Below are 16,118 nucleotides of genomic sequence, written 5' to 3'. Positions count from 1 at the left end.
AAGATTTTATTTATTTATTTGACAGAGATAGAGACAGCCAGTGAGAGAGGGAACACAAGCAGGGGGAGCGGGAGAGGAAGAAGCAGGCTCATAGCAGAGGAGCCTGATGTGGGGCTTGATCCCATAACGCCGGGATCACGCCCTGAGCCGAAGGCAGACGCTTAACCGCTGTGCCACCCAGGCGCCCCTTGATATCTTTTTTTTTAAAAAAGATTTTATTTATTTATTTGACACAAAGAGAGCGAGAGAGAGCAAGAGAGAGAGCACAAGTAGGGGGAATGGCAGGCAGAGGGAGAGGGAGAAGCAGGCTCTTCACTGAGCAAGGAGCCTGATGCGGGGCTCAATCTCAGGACCCTGGGATCATGACCTGAGCCGAAGGCAGATGCTTTACTGAACTGAGCCACCCAGGCATCCCAATAAATTGTAAACCTTAGAGTTATCTCTAAAAACAAACAATAACAGAGAGCTAATACCCAATAGTGGAGATAAAATGGACTAAATACCACTCAATCCTAAAGAAGTCATTTCTTTATGGGAAATGGGAAAATGGGAAAAAGGATACTAAGATAATGAATTTAAGCCAAATTATATTGATATTTATATTAATTACAAAAGGTTGAAATACTTCAATGACTAGGCAGAGTCATTTTCTACCCCTGATTGGCTAGAAAAGAAGATGCTATCTACTTGAACTTACTTTAAATACTAAGAGACATGTAAGTTAAAAATATGAAAGGTAAAAATAGATATACCATGTAAACATTTATCAAAAGAAAGTTGGAATAGCCTATATTAATTATAGACAAGACAATTTTAGAACGAAGAATACTACCAGGAATAAAGAGAGGCATTTCATAATGTTAAAATGGTTATAACAATTTTAAGTGTTTATGCAGAGCTTTGAAGTATATGAATCAAAAACTGATAAAATTGAAAAGAAACAATTTTATAGTTGGAGATTTCAACATCTTTCAACAACTGGAAGAAGAATGATAGTATAGCAGAGACTGTACATTCTTTTCAAGTACACATGGAAAACTCACCAAGAATAGACCACACTGAGGTCAACAAGGCAAGTCTCAATAAATTGAAAAATAGGCAAAATATGCAGAGTATGCAAGTATATTCCACAGTAGAATTAAGTTAGAAATCAATAGAAAAATATCCAGAGAATCTCCAAATATTCGGATACTTAAATGACAGGTTTTCAAATAACCCGTGAATAAAGAAATGGCAGGAGAAATTAGAAGAGTATGTTGAGCTGAATGAAAATGGAAACACAACATATCAAAATGGATGGCGTACAGTTGAATAGTGCTTATAAAACATTAAATTCTTTCATTAGAAAAAAAATCTCAAGCGAATGATCTAAGCTTTCACCTTAAGAAAACAGAAAAGATGGGCAAACAAAACCCAAAAGAGGCAGTAAGAAAGAAATAATAAAGACCAGAGATCAATAAAATAAATAATAGAGAAAAAGCAATGAAACCAAAAGCTGGTACTTTGAAAAGATCGATAGAATCGATAAACCTCTAAACAGAATTATCGGGGAAAAAAGAAGACACAAACTACTGATATCAGGAATGAGAATAGAGACATTACTGTAGATCATAAAGACATATTAAAAGGATAAATCAGTAAGTTTTTTACCAGTATGAATTCTTTATTCTTCTAAAGCCTCTGCCTTGAGTAAATGGCTGCTTACATTGCTTACATTGCTAGATATGGGCTTTCTGTGAGGGACTGTAAACAGGTTTGGGGGCATCATGCTTTCATAACCTTCCTCCAGGATGACATCAGCTCATTAGTCATTCATCTTTAGATGTGATCATTTTAAAACATATTCTGTTGAGGCAGCTGATTGAGCTCACTGTAAATGCACTATGGTCTGGCTAGGTTGGTGAGGCACTCAGGGCTGAGCAGCCGCCATTACTATACTTCAGGAGCTCCTTGAGGGATTCAACTGCTGCTTCTGGCTGGTCATATCATCTAGCTTCCTCTTCTGTGTGCTTTTTCCTGTCCCATACCTTGGCAGATGATAACAGGCTTTCATTCCTCAGACTCATCTACCTGCCCCCCCCATCCCCCCCACCCCGCCCCGCACCTGCCACCTGGGCCATTCTGCCCCCTAGCAGTGTCCTCTGGGGATGATGTCCTCTGGTGTTGTGAAGTTTAAAAACGGAGTGGCCTTATCCATGTAGCCAAACTTCTTCCCTACTTTTCAGGACTTGAAAGGTTACCAAAGATCTGAGGGAGTGCTTCTTGTCTCTCTGGTGGGCTGTACCATTTTTTCCCTGTTCTACCCCTACAATCTCAGCAATCAGAGATCCCTGGGGCTCAGGGGATCCCAAGGGGAGAATCAATACCAGATTTTTTTTTCCCTCAAGAGTCCCAGGCACTTTACAAGTGACTGCACTGGGAGGTAAGGTGAGGGGTAACTTTTATGGAAATTCTGCTTTCCTGAAATTCACTCAGCAAATATTTATTGAACATAAACCTAGGTGTCAGGTGCTATTCCATTGTTCTTACAACACATCAGTGAATAACACAGACACAATTTCATGGAGTTTACATTCTGGATGGTGCCTCATTTTGTTGCCCTTCTAGCCTCTTTATATAGACCGTGTGTGTGTGTGTGTGTGTGTGTGTGTGTGTGTGCGCGCGCGCACGCGATATTGGGGGATTGTCATGTTACATTGCTGGTTGTGCTGAAATGGCTTCTCTGAGTTAGTCCTAAAGGAGAAGGGATTGACTTCACACTTCAAAAGTGACGTATTTACTGTTTTATGGTCCCAGCTATGGGCTGTAGTCACAGATTAAAAGAAATAGAAAGACTCTACCTGACACCCTCTACTACTATGTTACATACAAGGATGTGGGGGCCCAGAGAACAAATAGATCCTAGTATCTTCTGAAATACATTCCCCCTACAAACTCCAGGCTGAGAATCGAGTGGTGTGTTCTAGACAACGGGCAGGTAGATGTATTATTCTACATCTAGAGAATGGGAAATGCTAAGTTCTTTTTCTTTCTTTTTTAAAAGTGCGTGTTTATAAATGTGTGTTAAACACTTAAAACCATGCTTTCAAATAGTTTTATTTTGGCTTCAGCCTCTACTGCTAAGTCCTTCATTCTTTCATGTTTCCCAGTCCAGAATTTTAAGAGAAAATATCTGATGATTTAAATTCATCGTCACACACCTCCAGATAATGGGATGTTGCTTCACTGGGAAGCTATAGTACATATTCTTGTCCAATCAGCTGTAGTCATGACAAAAGGAGGTAGGACACAGGCCTAAATAGGGCTCTTCCTTCAAACTGGGGCTATGGGAGGCCTCTTCATTGTGAAAGGGCTCTGAACTGGCAGGGACCAAAACAATAATTGGTCAAAATTACTATGAGCACCCAACCCATGTTTCTCTATATGAAATCCCGATATACTATGTTTAAAAGAAAAAAAATAATGACTTTTTTTTCTCCCTAGACAGAAGATGAAAGAAGATGGAGTCCCATCTAAGAGCTGAATCAGGCTCTTAAGAATGGCAAATTCGGTTTCAGGTCATCGTGTGGTGGTCAGGAGTTATATGGGTCAGTAGATTCAGTAGATTCTCATTTGTCAAGTATACGAATGTGAAATACGCTGCAAAGTGGCTTTGTAAATTGTGGAGAAGGTAGAAGAATTTTTGTGTTTTCAGTCTATATATGTGAGTCCATGCACATGCGTGCAGGAACCACTAAGTAGGTCCAGACAGGGTCTGCAGCTGGGCTGGTTTTGTTTACTTTGTGCTATTGCTGAGAACGAGGAACTAGGTGGCCCTCTAGGATGCTTCTGGAAAATCTTTTAAAAAAGAAAATGGTAGGGTGTTTCAGAATCACTTCTTCCTGTTTGGGTCTGATGGAGGGAATATTATGATGGTGCAGTGTGTTTTGAGCACTGGTTCAGTCTGTACTTGTTAAGGCTCTACACTCTTGGATTCAGAGTTTTTGTTTAGATGTCACATATGTTTACAAGGTTTTGTTTGGTCAGCCTGGTATTGTGGTTGCTGTTGCTTTAACTTAATTAGTTACCAGCAGAAACTCAGGCCATTCCAAATGGCCCAAATTTAACATTTCCAGCTTCTGTTGGAAATTCTGGTCCTTTAAGACTTGTGTTTTTTCATGGTGAGAGTCAGCTGAGTTGAGCATCTGCTGGCTTTCTAGATAAGCCTGGCAAGTGCCCTCTTGATTTTGTCAGTCAGACCCTACCAGCTTTACTCCTTTATGGTAACTCTCTGGCTCTGTAGGGATTTGGGTTTGTGACTCCAGCTTTAGAGGACAACTGATAGCTGGCAGATAGTTCTCTGGAGGCAGGAAGCAAGGGGGTAATCATGCTGCCCCTTGTTTTGAAACCTGGTTCTTTGGCCTAGTTGAATGACAGCCGGCAATATATCCCTAACTTTTCTAAGTCTCAAGTTTCTCATCTCTGAATGCCACCTCATAGAATTAATGTAATGATCAAATCAACTTCAGCTTCTCATGGAGGTTGGCATACAGTTATTCCTCTATGAATTGATATTAGCTATTTTCATTGATATCTTCAACTTTATTATTAATGTACCTGAGACAGGAGGCTAGCAGGGGATTACATATATATATAAAATTTACATATATATTTTCCCCCAAGGTTAGAGATTATTTTATTCCCTTAGTAATTCCTCAAAATATTTTATGCCCTCTTCCCTTACCCCTAAAAGTTATTCCTTCTACATATCCTTAATCCTATTCTGTGAGGGCCTATTTTCTTTCATTCTGTCTTCAATGTTGATTATCTTTTCGGGTAGTATTCTTTTATTTCAGTTTCTGTATTTTAATATCACACCAGCTATTCAAGGCTATTTTTTCTAGACTTTATGAATCTAGAAACCTAAGAAAATCATAAAATTAGATAATACTAGTTGTGTGTAGTTATGTGGGGAAAAAAAAACCTTTAATAAGAACTTTTATACTCTTGAATAGAATTTTATGATTATGTCTTACTTTCTTTGCTGTAGTGTCTTCTACGACTCATATAGAACACACAGTAATAATATCTTACAGGAGCCTCCCCTCATGCTGTTTTATTTTTCTTTTAAAGAAATAAGGGGAAAAAGGTGGTTTAACTCCTTTTTTTCTTCTCTAGAAAAAAAATTAAATTATGCTTCCATTTTTCTAATAATTTGTTAGAAATTTACTTTATTCAACCTTTTAACTGCTATAAACTTTAAATATTCTTGTTATCCTGATAGATTAAACAAAAGTACTAAAAACAAATCTGCCATCTAATTCCAGATTTTATGTAAATTAGTAAATGTTTTCAGGATAAAGAAAAGTAAACCTCAGATATTTTGGTGTAATTCAATTCAAAGAAAGATGAATCTGAGAATCTAGCCATACTTACAAATGTGTGCCAGTGTTTATTTAGAATCCCTTCTATTTTATTAGAAACAGGAACAGTAATTTCACCAGCAGGAAATAATACAATGCAAGTAAGTGTGACACTCCTTTGATTGTTGTTCACTGCAGACATTTTGGATCCAAGGTAAGAACCCAAACGAGAGATAATAAACATCCATTCCCTGACGATTCATTTAAGTCCTGTTCAACTAGATGAAGGCTCCCACTGGGAGGAAAAGTTGCTGTTCCTCCCGGCTGGCTTTGCGTTTCTTTCAGTGCTCTAAAGAACTTTGTACGGGGGCAGCCTTGCTCTGCCGTGTCAGGCTGCGGGACAGGAGTTGATGCTCACGGCTCCGCTGACCAGGGCTGCTTTGCTGAAGCTCACAGGGCGCCCGTCAATCACAAAGTGACGGATGCAGCCTGTGAAGGGTCTGCCGGGGGCCAAGCGTGGTGTCAGTAGAGACTCTGGAAAAAGGAAGAAATGAAAACAAAGATTGCAGGTGAGCCCTTCCAAGTCCAAATGTGACTCTGGCACAAGTATATGTAACGACTGCTCACATCATCAAGATGATTTACATGTCAAAATGGAATATAGTGATAATTGACTCATTTTCTCAGGAGCTTTATCTGCTTTTGAAGTAATGTGGACATGTGGTAATTTTAAAGTTCTGCCATGTTTTCCATGATCCAAGTTCTGAGTGTATTTCAGCTATCTTCTGGGGCCGAAATTTACCACTTACGTATACAACTCCAGTAGTGAATTTTCAGGATCTGCCCCTGCTTATGCTTCTTAGAGTTAATTTTACCTGGGTCTTACTTATTTTGTGTGATTTACTGAGAAAAGCAGAAGAATTTTTGCTTCTACACTATTTTTAGACTTGGTTAATGTTTCTGTTTAATTTGTATCATTACCCTTCACCCTTAAGCCTCCACATTTTTGCCAAGCTCATAAAATATAATGAGAAAATAATGAATTCACATAAGCTAAATTTTAATTTTTCTGAGCTCAGGGTTTAAGAACTATAAATAGGATAATGATAACTAGTCTGGTCTTTGTATGGGCACAGGTGCCCTGTCGTATGCCAGGGGAACTTCCTCCCCTTATCTTAATTAGAGATCTAGAAGAAGCCTTATGCTTATTAATTGTACAGATACAATTAAATGTGTTGGATGATAGAAGCAATATAATTTAAAGCAATTTAGAGAGCTTAGAAATATCATGGAATTAAAATCCATTTAGTCAAAGCTTATTATTATGTACAAACCGCTATGTGAGCAGTAGCAGATAAAAGATGGAAAACACTTAGAAATCACTAACTCAGGAAGGAGCATAAAACAGGACAGCAAATTAAATATCATCAAGCAGCTGTAATAAGTTTTCTGAGCTGTGTAGATTAAGACTATGCAGAAGCTTTGTACTGAAAATAAATCATGGAAATCGCATTTCATATTTAGAATGATAATTATGAAGTTTTAGATTTGGAAGGGGCTGAGAGATCACTTCCCTTTGTCTCTAGATTAGTATGACTATATATATTCTTCAAGGCTGCTCAGTGTACTTCATCATCAGAATAAAAATGAGTGAACGGGAAAGAGTATAAGGGGCAGAAACATCTATTTCTTCTGCCCATTTTGGAAACTAGTTTTAGAACATGGATTTTGATTCTGTTCAATCTTACCACCCTGTGGTTCATGGGGAACATCATCTAGAGGAAATAATTCATATAGAAATTATGATCTTCATAATTCACCACACAATTTATTATGGGTGGTGACAATAAAGTGCCCCAGAACCCTACGTAACTGATCAATAAAATCAACACATGATTTTAAGAGCAAACATTCCTCAGGCCGAAAGCTTGACTATATACAGAATAATGCAGGCTTTTCAGTAGAGGAATAGTCAGATCTGTGTGTATGTGTGAACTACATTGTCTTAAAAATGTTTTTAATTTCTAATTTTGATTTTTAAATTGTATAGTAAAATTGACTTTGGGGGACTATATTTCATTAAATGCATTAACTTTTTATTGATAGGTATAGTATCCTCAGGGTTCTGCATGGTATAAGAGAACTGGTTGAGATTCCAAGGGAATTCAGTGCCTATAGGAGGCTTATTTATGCCTAATTTCCTTCAGCTATTCTTTTTCATGCCTCAGTTTCTGATGTGATTTTAGTCAATTAATGTTGAACAGCTCAAAATGATGTAATTAATGACATTCCGCTTAAATTATAATTGCTTTTGTTCTAGCTCGCTGGCCTGGCTCCTAGAGGGAATGAAAAGCTGTAATGGGGCAGTGGTTAGCTCCCCCTGGCCCACTATTTCCGGTGTGCTGGCTCATTAGCTAAAATCTGCTGTTCATTATATGTCTCAGGCAGGCTGAACTTGGCTTCAGGTACACCTTGCCCCCCCCCAGTCTGGTGCTTAGCAACTCTTACAGTGGGAGATGATGGCAGACCAGACTCTGAAAACAAACAAAAATCAAAAAGACAAACATTTGTTTGAATGGTATAGTAAGGCTTTGGTGCAAAGTAAAGAACAAATACTGTAAGTTCCATGAAGGAGGGCTCTGCAGCCATGCTTGTTTTGTCCCTCTCTCAGAACCTAGTACAATGCTTAATAGACCATAAATGTTTGTTTTCTGTTGAATTAAATCACATTGCCAGGCACCAAGGAGTGGACTATTTAACTTCCACAAAATCCTGTGGTAAATTCACAGAAGGGATATGCAAACGCAGCACATTCTAGGGAGAGAGGGGCCTGTGTGTGTCAGGAGAGGTCTGAGCCGAGTCCTAAAGGTCAATAAGGAATGAAACTGGGAGAAGAGTGGGAGAAGTTTTCCCTCAAAAAGGTAAAGGGGAGGAAAGCAAGAACATTTCCCCCAAATTGAGGCCCCGTGTGCTATTTAAAGGCCTGAAGCAAGGAGGGCATCGTTGAACACTGAAAGAACTACAAGCCCCAGAAAACACGGGGAGACCCCAGAGGCAGGGGTGAGGAGGGGCCAAAGGATCAAGGACCTTGCCAAATTTGATCTTGTAAGGTCTTGGGAACCTGTGAAATATTTTAAATCATGTTGTGGTTTCTAGGAAGAAAGCAATGTACAGAAATTTAAGAACTGAGGTGACACATCTTCCACACTGCCTGCAGGAAGTTCAGGGGTGGCCTTTGCCAGAATCCCTTTCAGAACTGAGGCCAGGAGTAGGAGGAGAGGACTGGGGGATGGAGATGGGCATGGATACGGAAGTAAAGAATAGGAAGTTCTCAAATATTTCATCAGGGAGTTACTGTTATTGTCAATACTAGTATTTGAAAAATTCACATTACAAACAGAGGAATGCTTAGTTGCTACTATTTTGTGAGTACCCAAGTTCAGGTACTTAATTTGATCTGTGCCTTCTCTATCTCTCTTTTTTTTTTCCTTACTCTTAATTATTACTTGCTTTTACATGGGTCAGTCTAAAATAATCTAGTTAGGACACAAGGAAAAACCATGCTAAGTTTTTCCTTAAAATCACACCAAATTCCAGATGTAAAAGCTTGGCTTTCTCCTTCTTATCTCTCCCTCTCCGTCTTTAACATTCAGTTTTTCAAGTTAGTGAAATGTGTGCAACAAACATTTTCAACATAGGTCATGGTTCCCGCTCCAGAGGGTTAAAGCAATTGTGGGGGGTCCATAAGATTCCTTCTATCACCACTCTGGATTACACCCCATTCTTGGCAGATGACAGCAGCAATGTTACTGATGATGTTTGCAGGATGGCAGCTGGGAACCTCTCTTGGGGACTGTCACTACATCATAACAAAACAACTTACAGTCTGCAGCTGTTTTCATAATTCAGACTAATCTTGGACAGGGAGAACTGTGGATTCTCTTCTTTCTTAGTAAGGAAGCGGAGTAATTATCAGCAAACTTTAAGTCCTTCAAGATTCTCAGATCCTAGAGCAGTATTAGTAAATGAGTTTTCTTTGTGTTAGGGAAAAAATAGAGTGTGTGTTTTACTCCGTGGACACGAGGAAACGTAAAGGGAAGAGAGAAAAAAATAAGCATATATGGCAAAGGGAGAGTGTTATTAGCCAGGCGGGAGGCTGAAGTGTAGTGCTCCTTTGCTTTGATCCTTGGATCAGGAGGCATAATCATCAGTATACTTTTTCCTATGAAAGGACATTGTATACAAAAACCTTTGAGTTATTAGGTGTATTATGAAAACACATGGCTCCATTCTTAATACTAAAATAACAATTATAAGAACTTACTGTGTTTTGGATTTGTAAATGTGTCCCTTTGAAAGAACTCTTACCTGGAACCCCTCCAACGAATACAGGCTCCCTGTGATCAACTGGTTTTGGATTCAGGGGTCCAACCACATGGTTCACTTCAGAGTCTACGTCCAACTGAACCACATTGGAATCTCTAATAACTGAAATACCGGGAAAAGACGGGTCATAAATGGCACTGGAGTGATTAATTTTCACATGAAGGAGACTAATTTATAACAGTGATGGCTTTTATTTATTCCAGAATAAACCTCACACTTTCTTCTATATCATTGAAAATGTCAATGTCTAACCAAGCAATCCCTGCAACATTTTCCTCTGAAAGGGAGAATATTTAGGATAGTCTATTTTTTCCTCATAAATTATGCATTATTTTAAAAAGCTCCCGAAGACTATTTTGGCAGCACTCAAATTTTCAAATCACATGTGGATTTGATATACGCAGTAACATTTGATTCTCTTTCCTTGGCCACTTCTAGACTATCGTCCATCCCCTATTTTATCATGTAAGTCAGAGTCTGAGGTCCTCCAAGCCATCATTCCGTGCGTGGGGTTGTAGGCTCACTTTATAAAAGAATCCCAGGACATTCTGTTTTTCTCACCTGTGATTCTGTGCCATCTGCCATCACAGAGACTCTGCTTGGGTGTTACTGAGGTGGAAAAGTCCCTGACCCCATTGTTGACTTTCACTATGACCTGCAAAAGTCAGGATACGTTGTCGTTATATAGTTTCCTTTTTCCTCCTAGAGATAAAACTGGATTTCCTAAATTCACCACAGAGAGAAGCAATGCTTTCCCGTCTGCAAAGGATTAGCTTTGCAGTGTGAACGCAAGGGGTCACTCTTCGGTAGGCTATAGACACTAAGCTGTTCCTAGGCGAGAGGACAGAACAATAACAGAAGAGAAGCTGGGGGAGACGAACAACAAGATAATAAAATGAATTCCTTTAACTTTCATGGATCAAATGTGTTCTACAAAGCAGGGTAAGGTATTGGTGGAGGGCGCGGACTGTGGAGCCAGACTGCCTGGGTTCGTAGCCCAGTGCTGGCACCACCTCACTCTGCCTGTGTTCTCACTTGTGAAACCTACCTCACAGAGCCACTGGGGGGCTAGCAGAGTTCCTCCATATGATGCATTTAGAATAGTGCTTGACACAGAGTAAGCACGATACAAGGATTTTATTATTATGCGGTTTAATAGTGCCAGAACTCAAATAAAAATCAGTTCTATTAAGTTAGGGACAATAATGAAAATATGCTGCTTTCTCCTTCATATTTAGTCCAACACTTTCATGAATATTCTTTAGTCATACTTTTTCAGGATGAAAGTGGTGCTTAATTATAACAATTTTTTGATTTCCAGTAATTGAAAATAATACATATGTATATTTGCATATATGTACATATTTACACCTGGTATGCAAATGTATTATAGATAGAAAGATAGATGCTTTAGTGTTTGTTCATTTTGATAGCTGGATGTTTGCTGCTCTCATTTGTTGTAAAAATGTTTTCTTCCAATTCTTTTATTAAAACCTTTTAATTCCATTGTTATTGTTGATTATTTTTAGCTTTGCCACATTTTCATGGCTCTTTGCTCTAATCAAATCAATTCCCAATATATGAATCTGAATCTAAGTACGGCCTGCATTTAAATTTCATGTATAGCTTCCCCATTATTCCCCCCCCCCCTCCAGTTAGGAAAGACTGATGGAATAACTCTGTGAAATAAATATGCTTCAGACCTAGAATTCAAGGGCAGAGAAGACAGACTGTTAAAACAATTTTTAACCCGCTACCTGCCCCTTCTTCATGTGAACATTGAGGTACTCTCCGTTGACACTGTGGCCATGAACAAGGGTTCCGGAACTGCTTCTGGGACGGACTTCAAATGCAATCTCAAACTTCAATCCAATATTGAAAGACTCATCTGTGGAAAGAAATATTAGCTCTTAAGAGCAGCAGCCTAAATTTTGTAACCTTGGTGTGATTTCATAATTATATATTTTTATATCCGTTTTTTGAAAGTTTGACACCGTTTTCAATAGAGAAGCAGCAAGTAGCATTTCCCATGTCAAACACCCTGGAAAGCTCTGCAGGGGTCTGGGGTAACTAGCACCCACTCCTGCGTAGGCCGTGGGGTGGGGACGGCACACGGAAAAGACGCCATGGCTCCCGGAACTCAGGGGAGGAGAAACCGATTAGAAGCAGCAGGACCACTTAGTATTTCACAAGCGAGGAGCAGAAAAGAGCAACTTGCGCAAGGGAAGTAGTCTGAACACAAGTTCAGAGGCTGGGACATTTGGAGAGCGCTGTGGAGGCCAGTGTGGCTGGATTGTCCCCTGCCAGGGTAAAGCGAGGCCAGGCGAGTGAGGAAGGCCACGGGGAAGGGCGCTCGTGCTCAAGTATGGAAGATAGACTTTATTTTGCAGCCACTGGGCAAGGGAGCTGACTTCATCAGATCTGTATTTTAAAATAAGTCTTAATAAAGATCACTGGTGCCAGTGCCGCAGAGCATTTCAGAGGAAAGAAAAAGTGAGAGCAGCAGAAGCAGTAAGGAGCTGCCATGGCCGTGACGTGAGAAAATGAATTCTTATTAAGAATAGCCGTGCTCACTCCAGGAGATGTGTTGCAAACCTGGGCATCTTAATAATATTCACTTGACATGTCTCCTTATAAATCACTTTTTAATTTTTCCTGCTATTAGTTAATGTTTATGGAGAACATAAATTGTGCAGGTTGCTATGCATTTCAAGCTGTCTGAGCCTTTGAGTTGTTATCATTGAAATCCAATGAAAGGCTGAGAAATACGAGTGTAAGTGCTTTATTGTGGATAAAGGAGGAGAAAGGAAAGTAAAATCACGAACTAGACAAAGAGAGGAAAGAGACCTCTGGTGTTCTCATTGGATGTGGGGGTGGTTGAGGAAGCTACGCTTGGTAGCATTGTCATGTCTTTATCTGGGGGATGTTGAGGGTACCAATCCCTGTGTCTTCCTCATACCTTGTTTGCTCTATAGAGTATTTGTTGGAATGGCTTGGATGGTGATTGTGTAGAGTCTGTTAGGACTTTATGTATTTATTTTTAGAACTATTATGTTCCATGACTCAGCATAGGGGCTGACATGCCAGAGGCATACAATAAAAACTTGGCTGAATGAATGAGAGTGAAAGTTAAGGAGAATAAAATTCCAGAAATAAAATTTCTGAAGGATGGGGTTGCGAAGGGAGGAAGTGGAACTTGCTGTGGTAGGGACAATGGGCCATGCTAAGAGGCAGCAGAGAAAGACGAGAGCAAGGTGGCTGAGAGCTAACACAGATGAGACCACAGGGCAGCAGAGGAAATCCTAAAAGGGCCAAGATGGGCTGTATCTACATCAGAGGTGTGGCAACTGTGGAGAAGCTCCAGTCAGGGAAAGCAACTGTGGAGAAGCTCCAGTCAGGGTGCTCCTGTCTGGTTGGGCGTGGCAGGAGGGGACAAAGGGGATCCTGGTGGAAAGAAGCCATTTTCTAGGGCTGAGTGAGTTTGGCATTCTGAAGTTTTAACTCTGAGCCCAATTTTCCCGTCAGCCACCTCCGGGAAAGAAGTATTTTGTGATTCATGTTTTGTGCAGAAGTCACTGTTACCTAGAACCACGTATCCTCCTTCTGTTGAAAAGTATGTCCCTGTCTCCATCGGACCTTCAAAACAAGGGGTCACGCTAAACGTCTGAGAAGCAGAGGTGATGGAGGCCCCGTTGAGCTGAAGATTGCCGAGACAGCCACTGAAACTGTAGACCGAGTTGATCTGAGGAAAGAAGACATTGCTTCAAATCCATTTTCTCCACACGTGCAGGTACGCATCAAAGGGAAACAAAATGAAGGGAATCGAGTCCTGAGAGAAACGAAGCAGTCGCCTGTCATTTATCTCAGCTGCCTGAAGGGTCAGGCGCTTTCCAGGTAGTTGCTTCTCTAAGGCGTTCTTCGAAGCTGGGATTTTGTCGTTGATGATGTCCGCCTGCAGTCGTTAGCTATGAGAATTTGTACATACGCTAGGACAAATAAGTTGCAGCTATGGTTTTGAAATTAAATGTTGGAACTATCCTCGTTTGTTTTCCTTCAAGAATGACAGCCGGCCCCACATCACCCGATGCTGACGAGGGCTAGCGAAGTGCTTAACTATTAAATCTACCGCGGCTAAAGGAGCCGCAGAAAGCTTGCATTGGGGCTCCGTTACCGGATCCTGCGTTGAGCGGCATCGAACCGCAGGGCGGGAAACGTGGGCCCCTCCGGCCGACTGATCTCACACTGCTGTGGAAACCCTTCTGTTAAAGGCGTTCTCATGAAATGGGGGCTACTTGCCTAAAATCTAATTACAACATGAGCCCCCCCTTTGTTTGCTTTATCCACATCTAGGCGCGGATCTTAGAAATGCATTCATTTTTTTGTGCTGAAGTCAAATCTATATTTATGTTAAGATTTAGTCCTTTGATACAATCCCTTTATTGTTAACTATTTTTGTAAAGGTGCAGTATTATTAACTTTTAAAGTACAGAAATAACAGGTTTTTTACTATACCCCTGATTCTCCCCACCAGGGGTAAACCATACTTCCTTGCACATTTGCAAATTGTGTGTGTGTGTGTATGTGTGTGTGTGTTAGTGTGTGTGTGTAGGAAACAAAAATGAATCATAGTCTACAGAATGGCCCCAAAGTGTTTCGTCACTCAATAATATATAATGGAATGACATTCTTTCTTCTTTTCTAATGTATTTTTTACATTAAAAGCATGTGCACTTGCTGAACAAATAAGCATCTCCTTGAGACATAACTTCTCATGACAGTTTAAATCTCTGAAACTGTTTCATCTCACCTCTACCTTAGAATCAGAAGATCACTCCTGACTTTGTAATGCCAGAGGGCAGACAGACATCCCCTGGGACAATACTCACTTTGCTAGCCTATATCCAGCAAAACTATAGTTCTCTTCTTGCCAGTTTGCTGATGGTAAAACGAGGCCCTGGATTAAATAACCTTCCCGCTCTAAAGGTCAGTGGCTTGACCTGGTCATGCCTGGCTTACCTGGACATTTTTCACAGCCCTTCCAGGAGCCACACCTCCCAAATAAATAGGACCCTTGATGTTCCAGGCAGCTCCGGTAGGGGGAAGACTCTCTTCTAGGACTCGAAGTCCATCAATGATCAGTCGGCCACTGCTCTTTTCCCGAATAAATATCACCTGATGGAGAGAAAGACAACAGCACCTGTCAAGTGCATCCCAAGTTTCGGGGGAGGAAGGCTCGGTTGCTTTCCAAACTTTGCTATTGCAGTACTGTGGGAAATCTGCAGAAGTTCTTTAAAAAACTGGTCTTTTCTCTGAAGGTCAAGAGGTTGTTTTTTCCTTTAAAGCTTGATTTAAAGCTACAGGCTTAATTTCTGAATACAGCTTACATGTACTTAGTAGAGTTCTCAATGAAGTTCTTTCCAGCTGGCCAGCCGACTTGGTTTCTCCTGCTCCTAAATTTATGGTGATTAATGCATCTTACATTTCTTACTCTTTCCATTATGTAACACTGATTTGCTTCAATATTTAGATATTCTCCCTGTGGTATCCTAGCTTCCTAACAGATTTTCTCTTCACTTTGTAGCTTCCACGGCTTAGCCTATAAAAGACACTCAGCAATTGCTGTTGAAATTTAGAAACTTACAGGCAGTAGGAAAACAAGTGAAAAATTGTTAGAAATTAAACTTCAGGTTATGTTTGCCACTTGTCCTTCAGTGAAAATAATGACACTAAAAAAAAAATTACACGCAGCCTGTATCTCTTTTTAAATAACATGCTTCAAGATTTTCATAACGAATTTAAAAAATTTCTCAAATTGAACTCCGAGTGTATGGCAACAGAATTTTGAAATGGGTGTTTCTAGAGAGACCAGTAGTGGGCTTTAACGTCAGTCCATCTGACAATGGTGACTATTTGCTGGTAATGATATTCTCTGCGTTCAACTCACATCATGCCACAATCCATCATTGTATTTCTCTTGGCTTCTAATCTTCAGTTTCTTGTGGCCAACATTAAACATGAAAACCAAGCGGCCGTGGGCTAAGAATAGAGTCATGAAGTCATTCTCTTCTTGATCTGAGACATAGAAAATCATTCCATGGGAGGAACGAGTTTTCAGACGAATGGAGAACTGAGACCTGGTAAATGAAAAGAAAAAGCTTACTACCCGTAAATGAGATTGAGGGCAATCTCTAGTTTTCCGCAGCAGCACAGTGTAAGAAGAATGAGTAGCCATTCTGTCGAATCCCAAGCAGCATTACTTCTAATTATACCTTAGCATTATTCATGAATATCGGGAAAGCATGACTAACTCAAAAATGTAAATCCTTCCCTACTTTTTTTTTTTTTTTTATTCGACAGAGATAGAGACAGCCAGCGAGAGAGGGAACACAA

General features: G+C 40.1%; 1 protein-coding gene across 4 annotated transcripts in view; it reads right to left on the bottom strand.

Moving 5' to 3' along the window:
- Positions 1-5,408: 5,408 nt before the first annotated feature.
- The window catches only part of LAMA4 (laminin subunit alpha 4), a 138,454-nt gene continuing 127,744 nt past the window's right edge, over positions 5,409-16,118 (bottom strand). For all 4 annotated transcript variants that reach the window (XM_048226003.2, XM_026511614.4, XM_057311136.1 and 1 more), the window contains exons 33-39: positions 15,673-15,862; positions 14,745-14,900; positions 13,311-13,470; positions 11,486-11,616; positions 10,290-10,383; positions 9,711-9,830; positions 5,409-5,876 (exon numbers count right to left, since the gene is read on the bottom strand). In XM_048226003.2, coding sequence (XP_048081960.1) covers positions 5,731-5,876; positions 9,711-9,830; positions 10,290-10,383; positions 11,486-11,616; positions 13,311-13,470; positions 14,745-14,900; positions 15,673-15,862 — 997 coding nt within the window. In that variant the 3' untranslated portion in view covers positions 5,409-5,730. The remainder of the gene's footprint in view (positions 5,877-9,710; positions 9,831-10,289; positions 10,384-11,485; positions 11,617-13,310; positions 13,471-14,744; positions 14,901-15,672; positions 15,863-16,118) is intronic.

This window comes from Ursus arctos, unplaced genomic scaffold, assembly GCF_023065955.2.
Source record: "Ursus arctos isolate Adak ecotype North America unplaced genomic scaffold, UrsArc2.0 scaffold_13, whole genome shotgun sequence".
NCBI lineage: Eukaryota > Metazoa > Chordata > Mammalia > Carnivora > Ursidae > Ursus > Ursus arctos.
The sequence above is the reverse complement of the archived record's forward strand: the minus strand, read 5'-3'. Positions and strand labels throughout refer to the sequence as shown.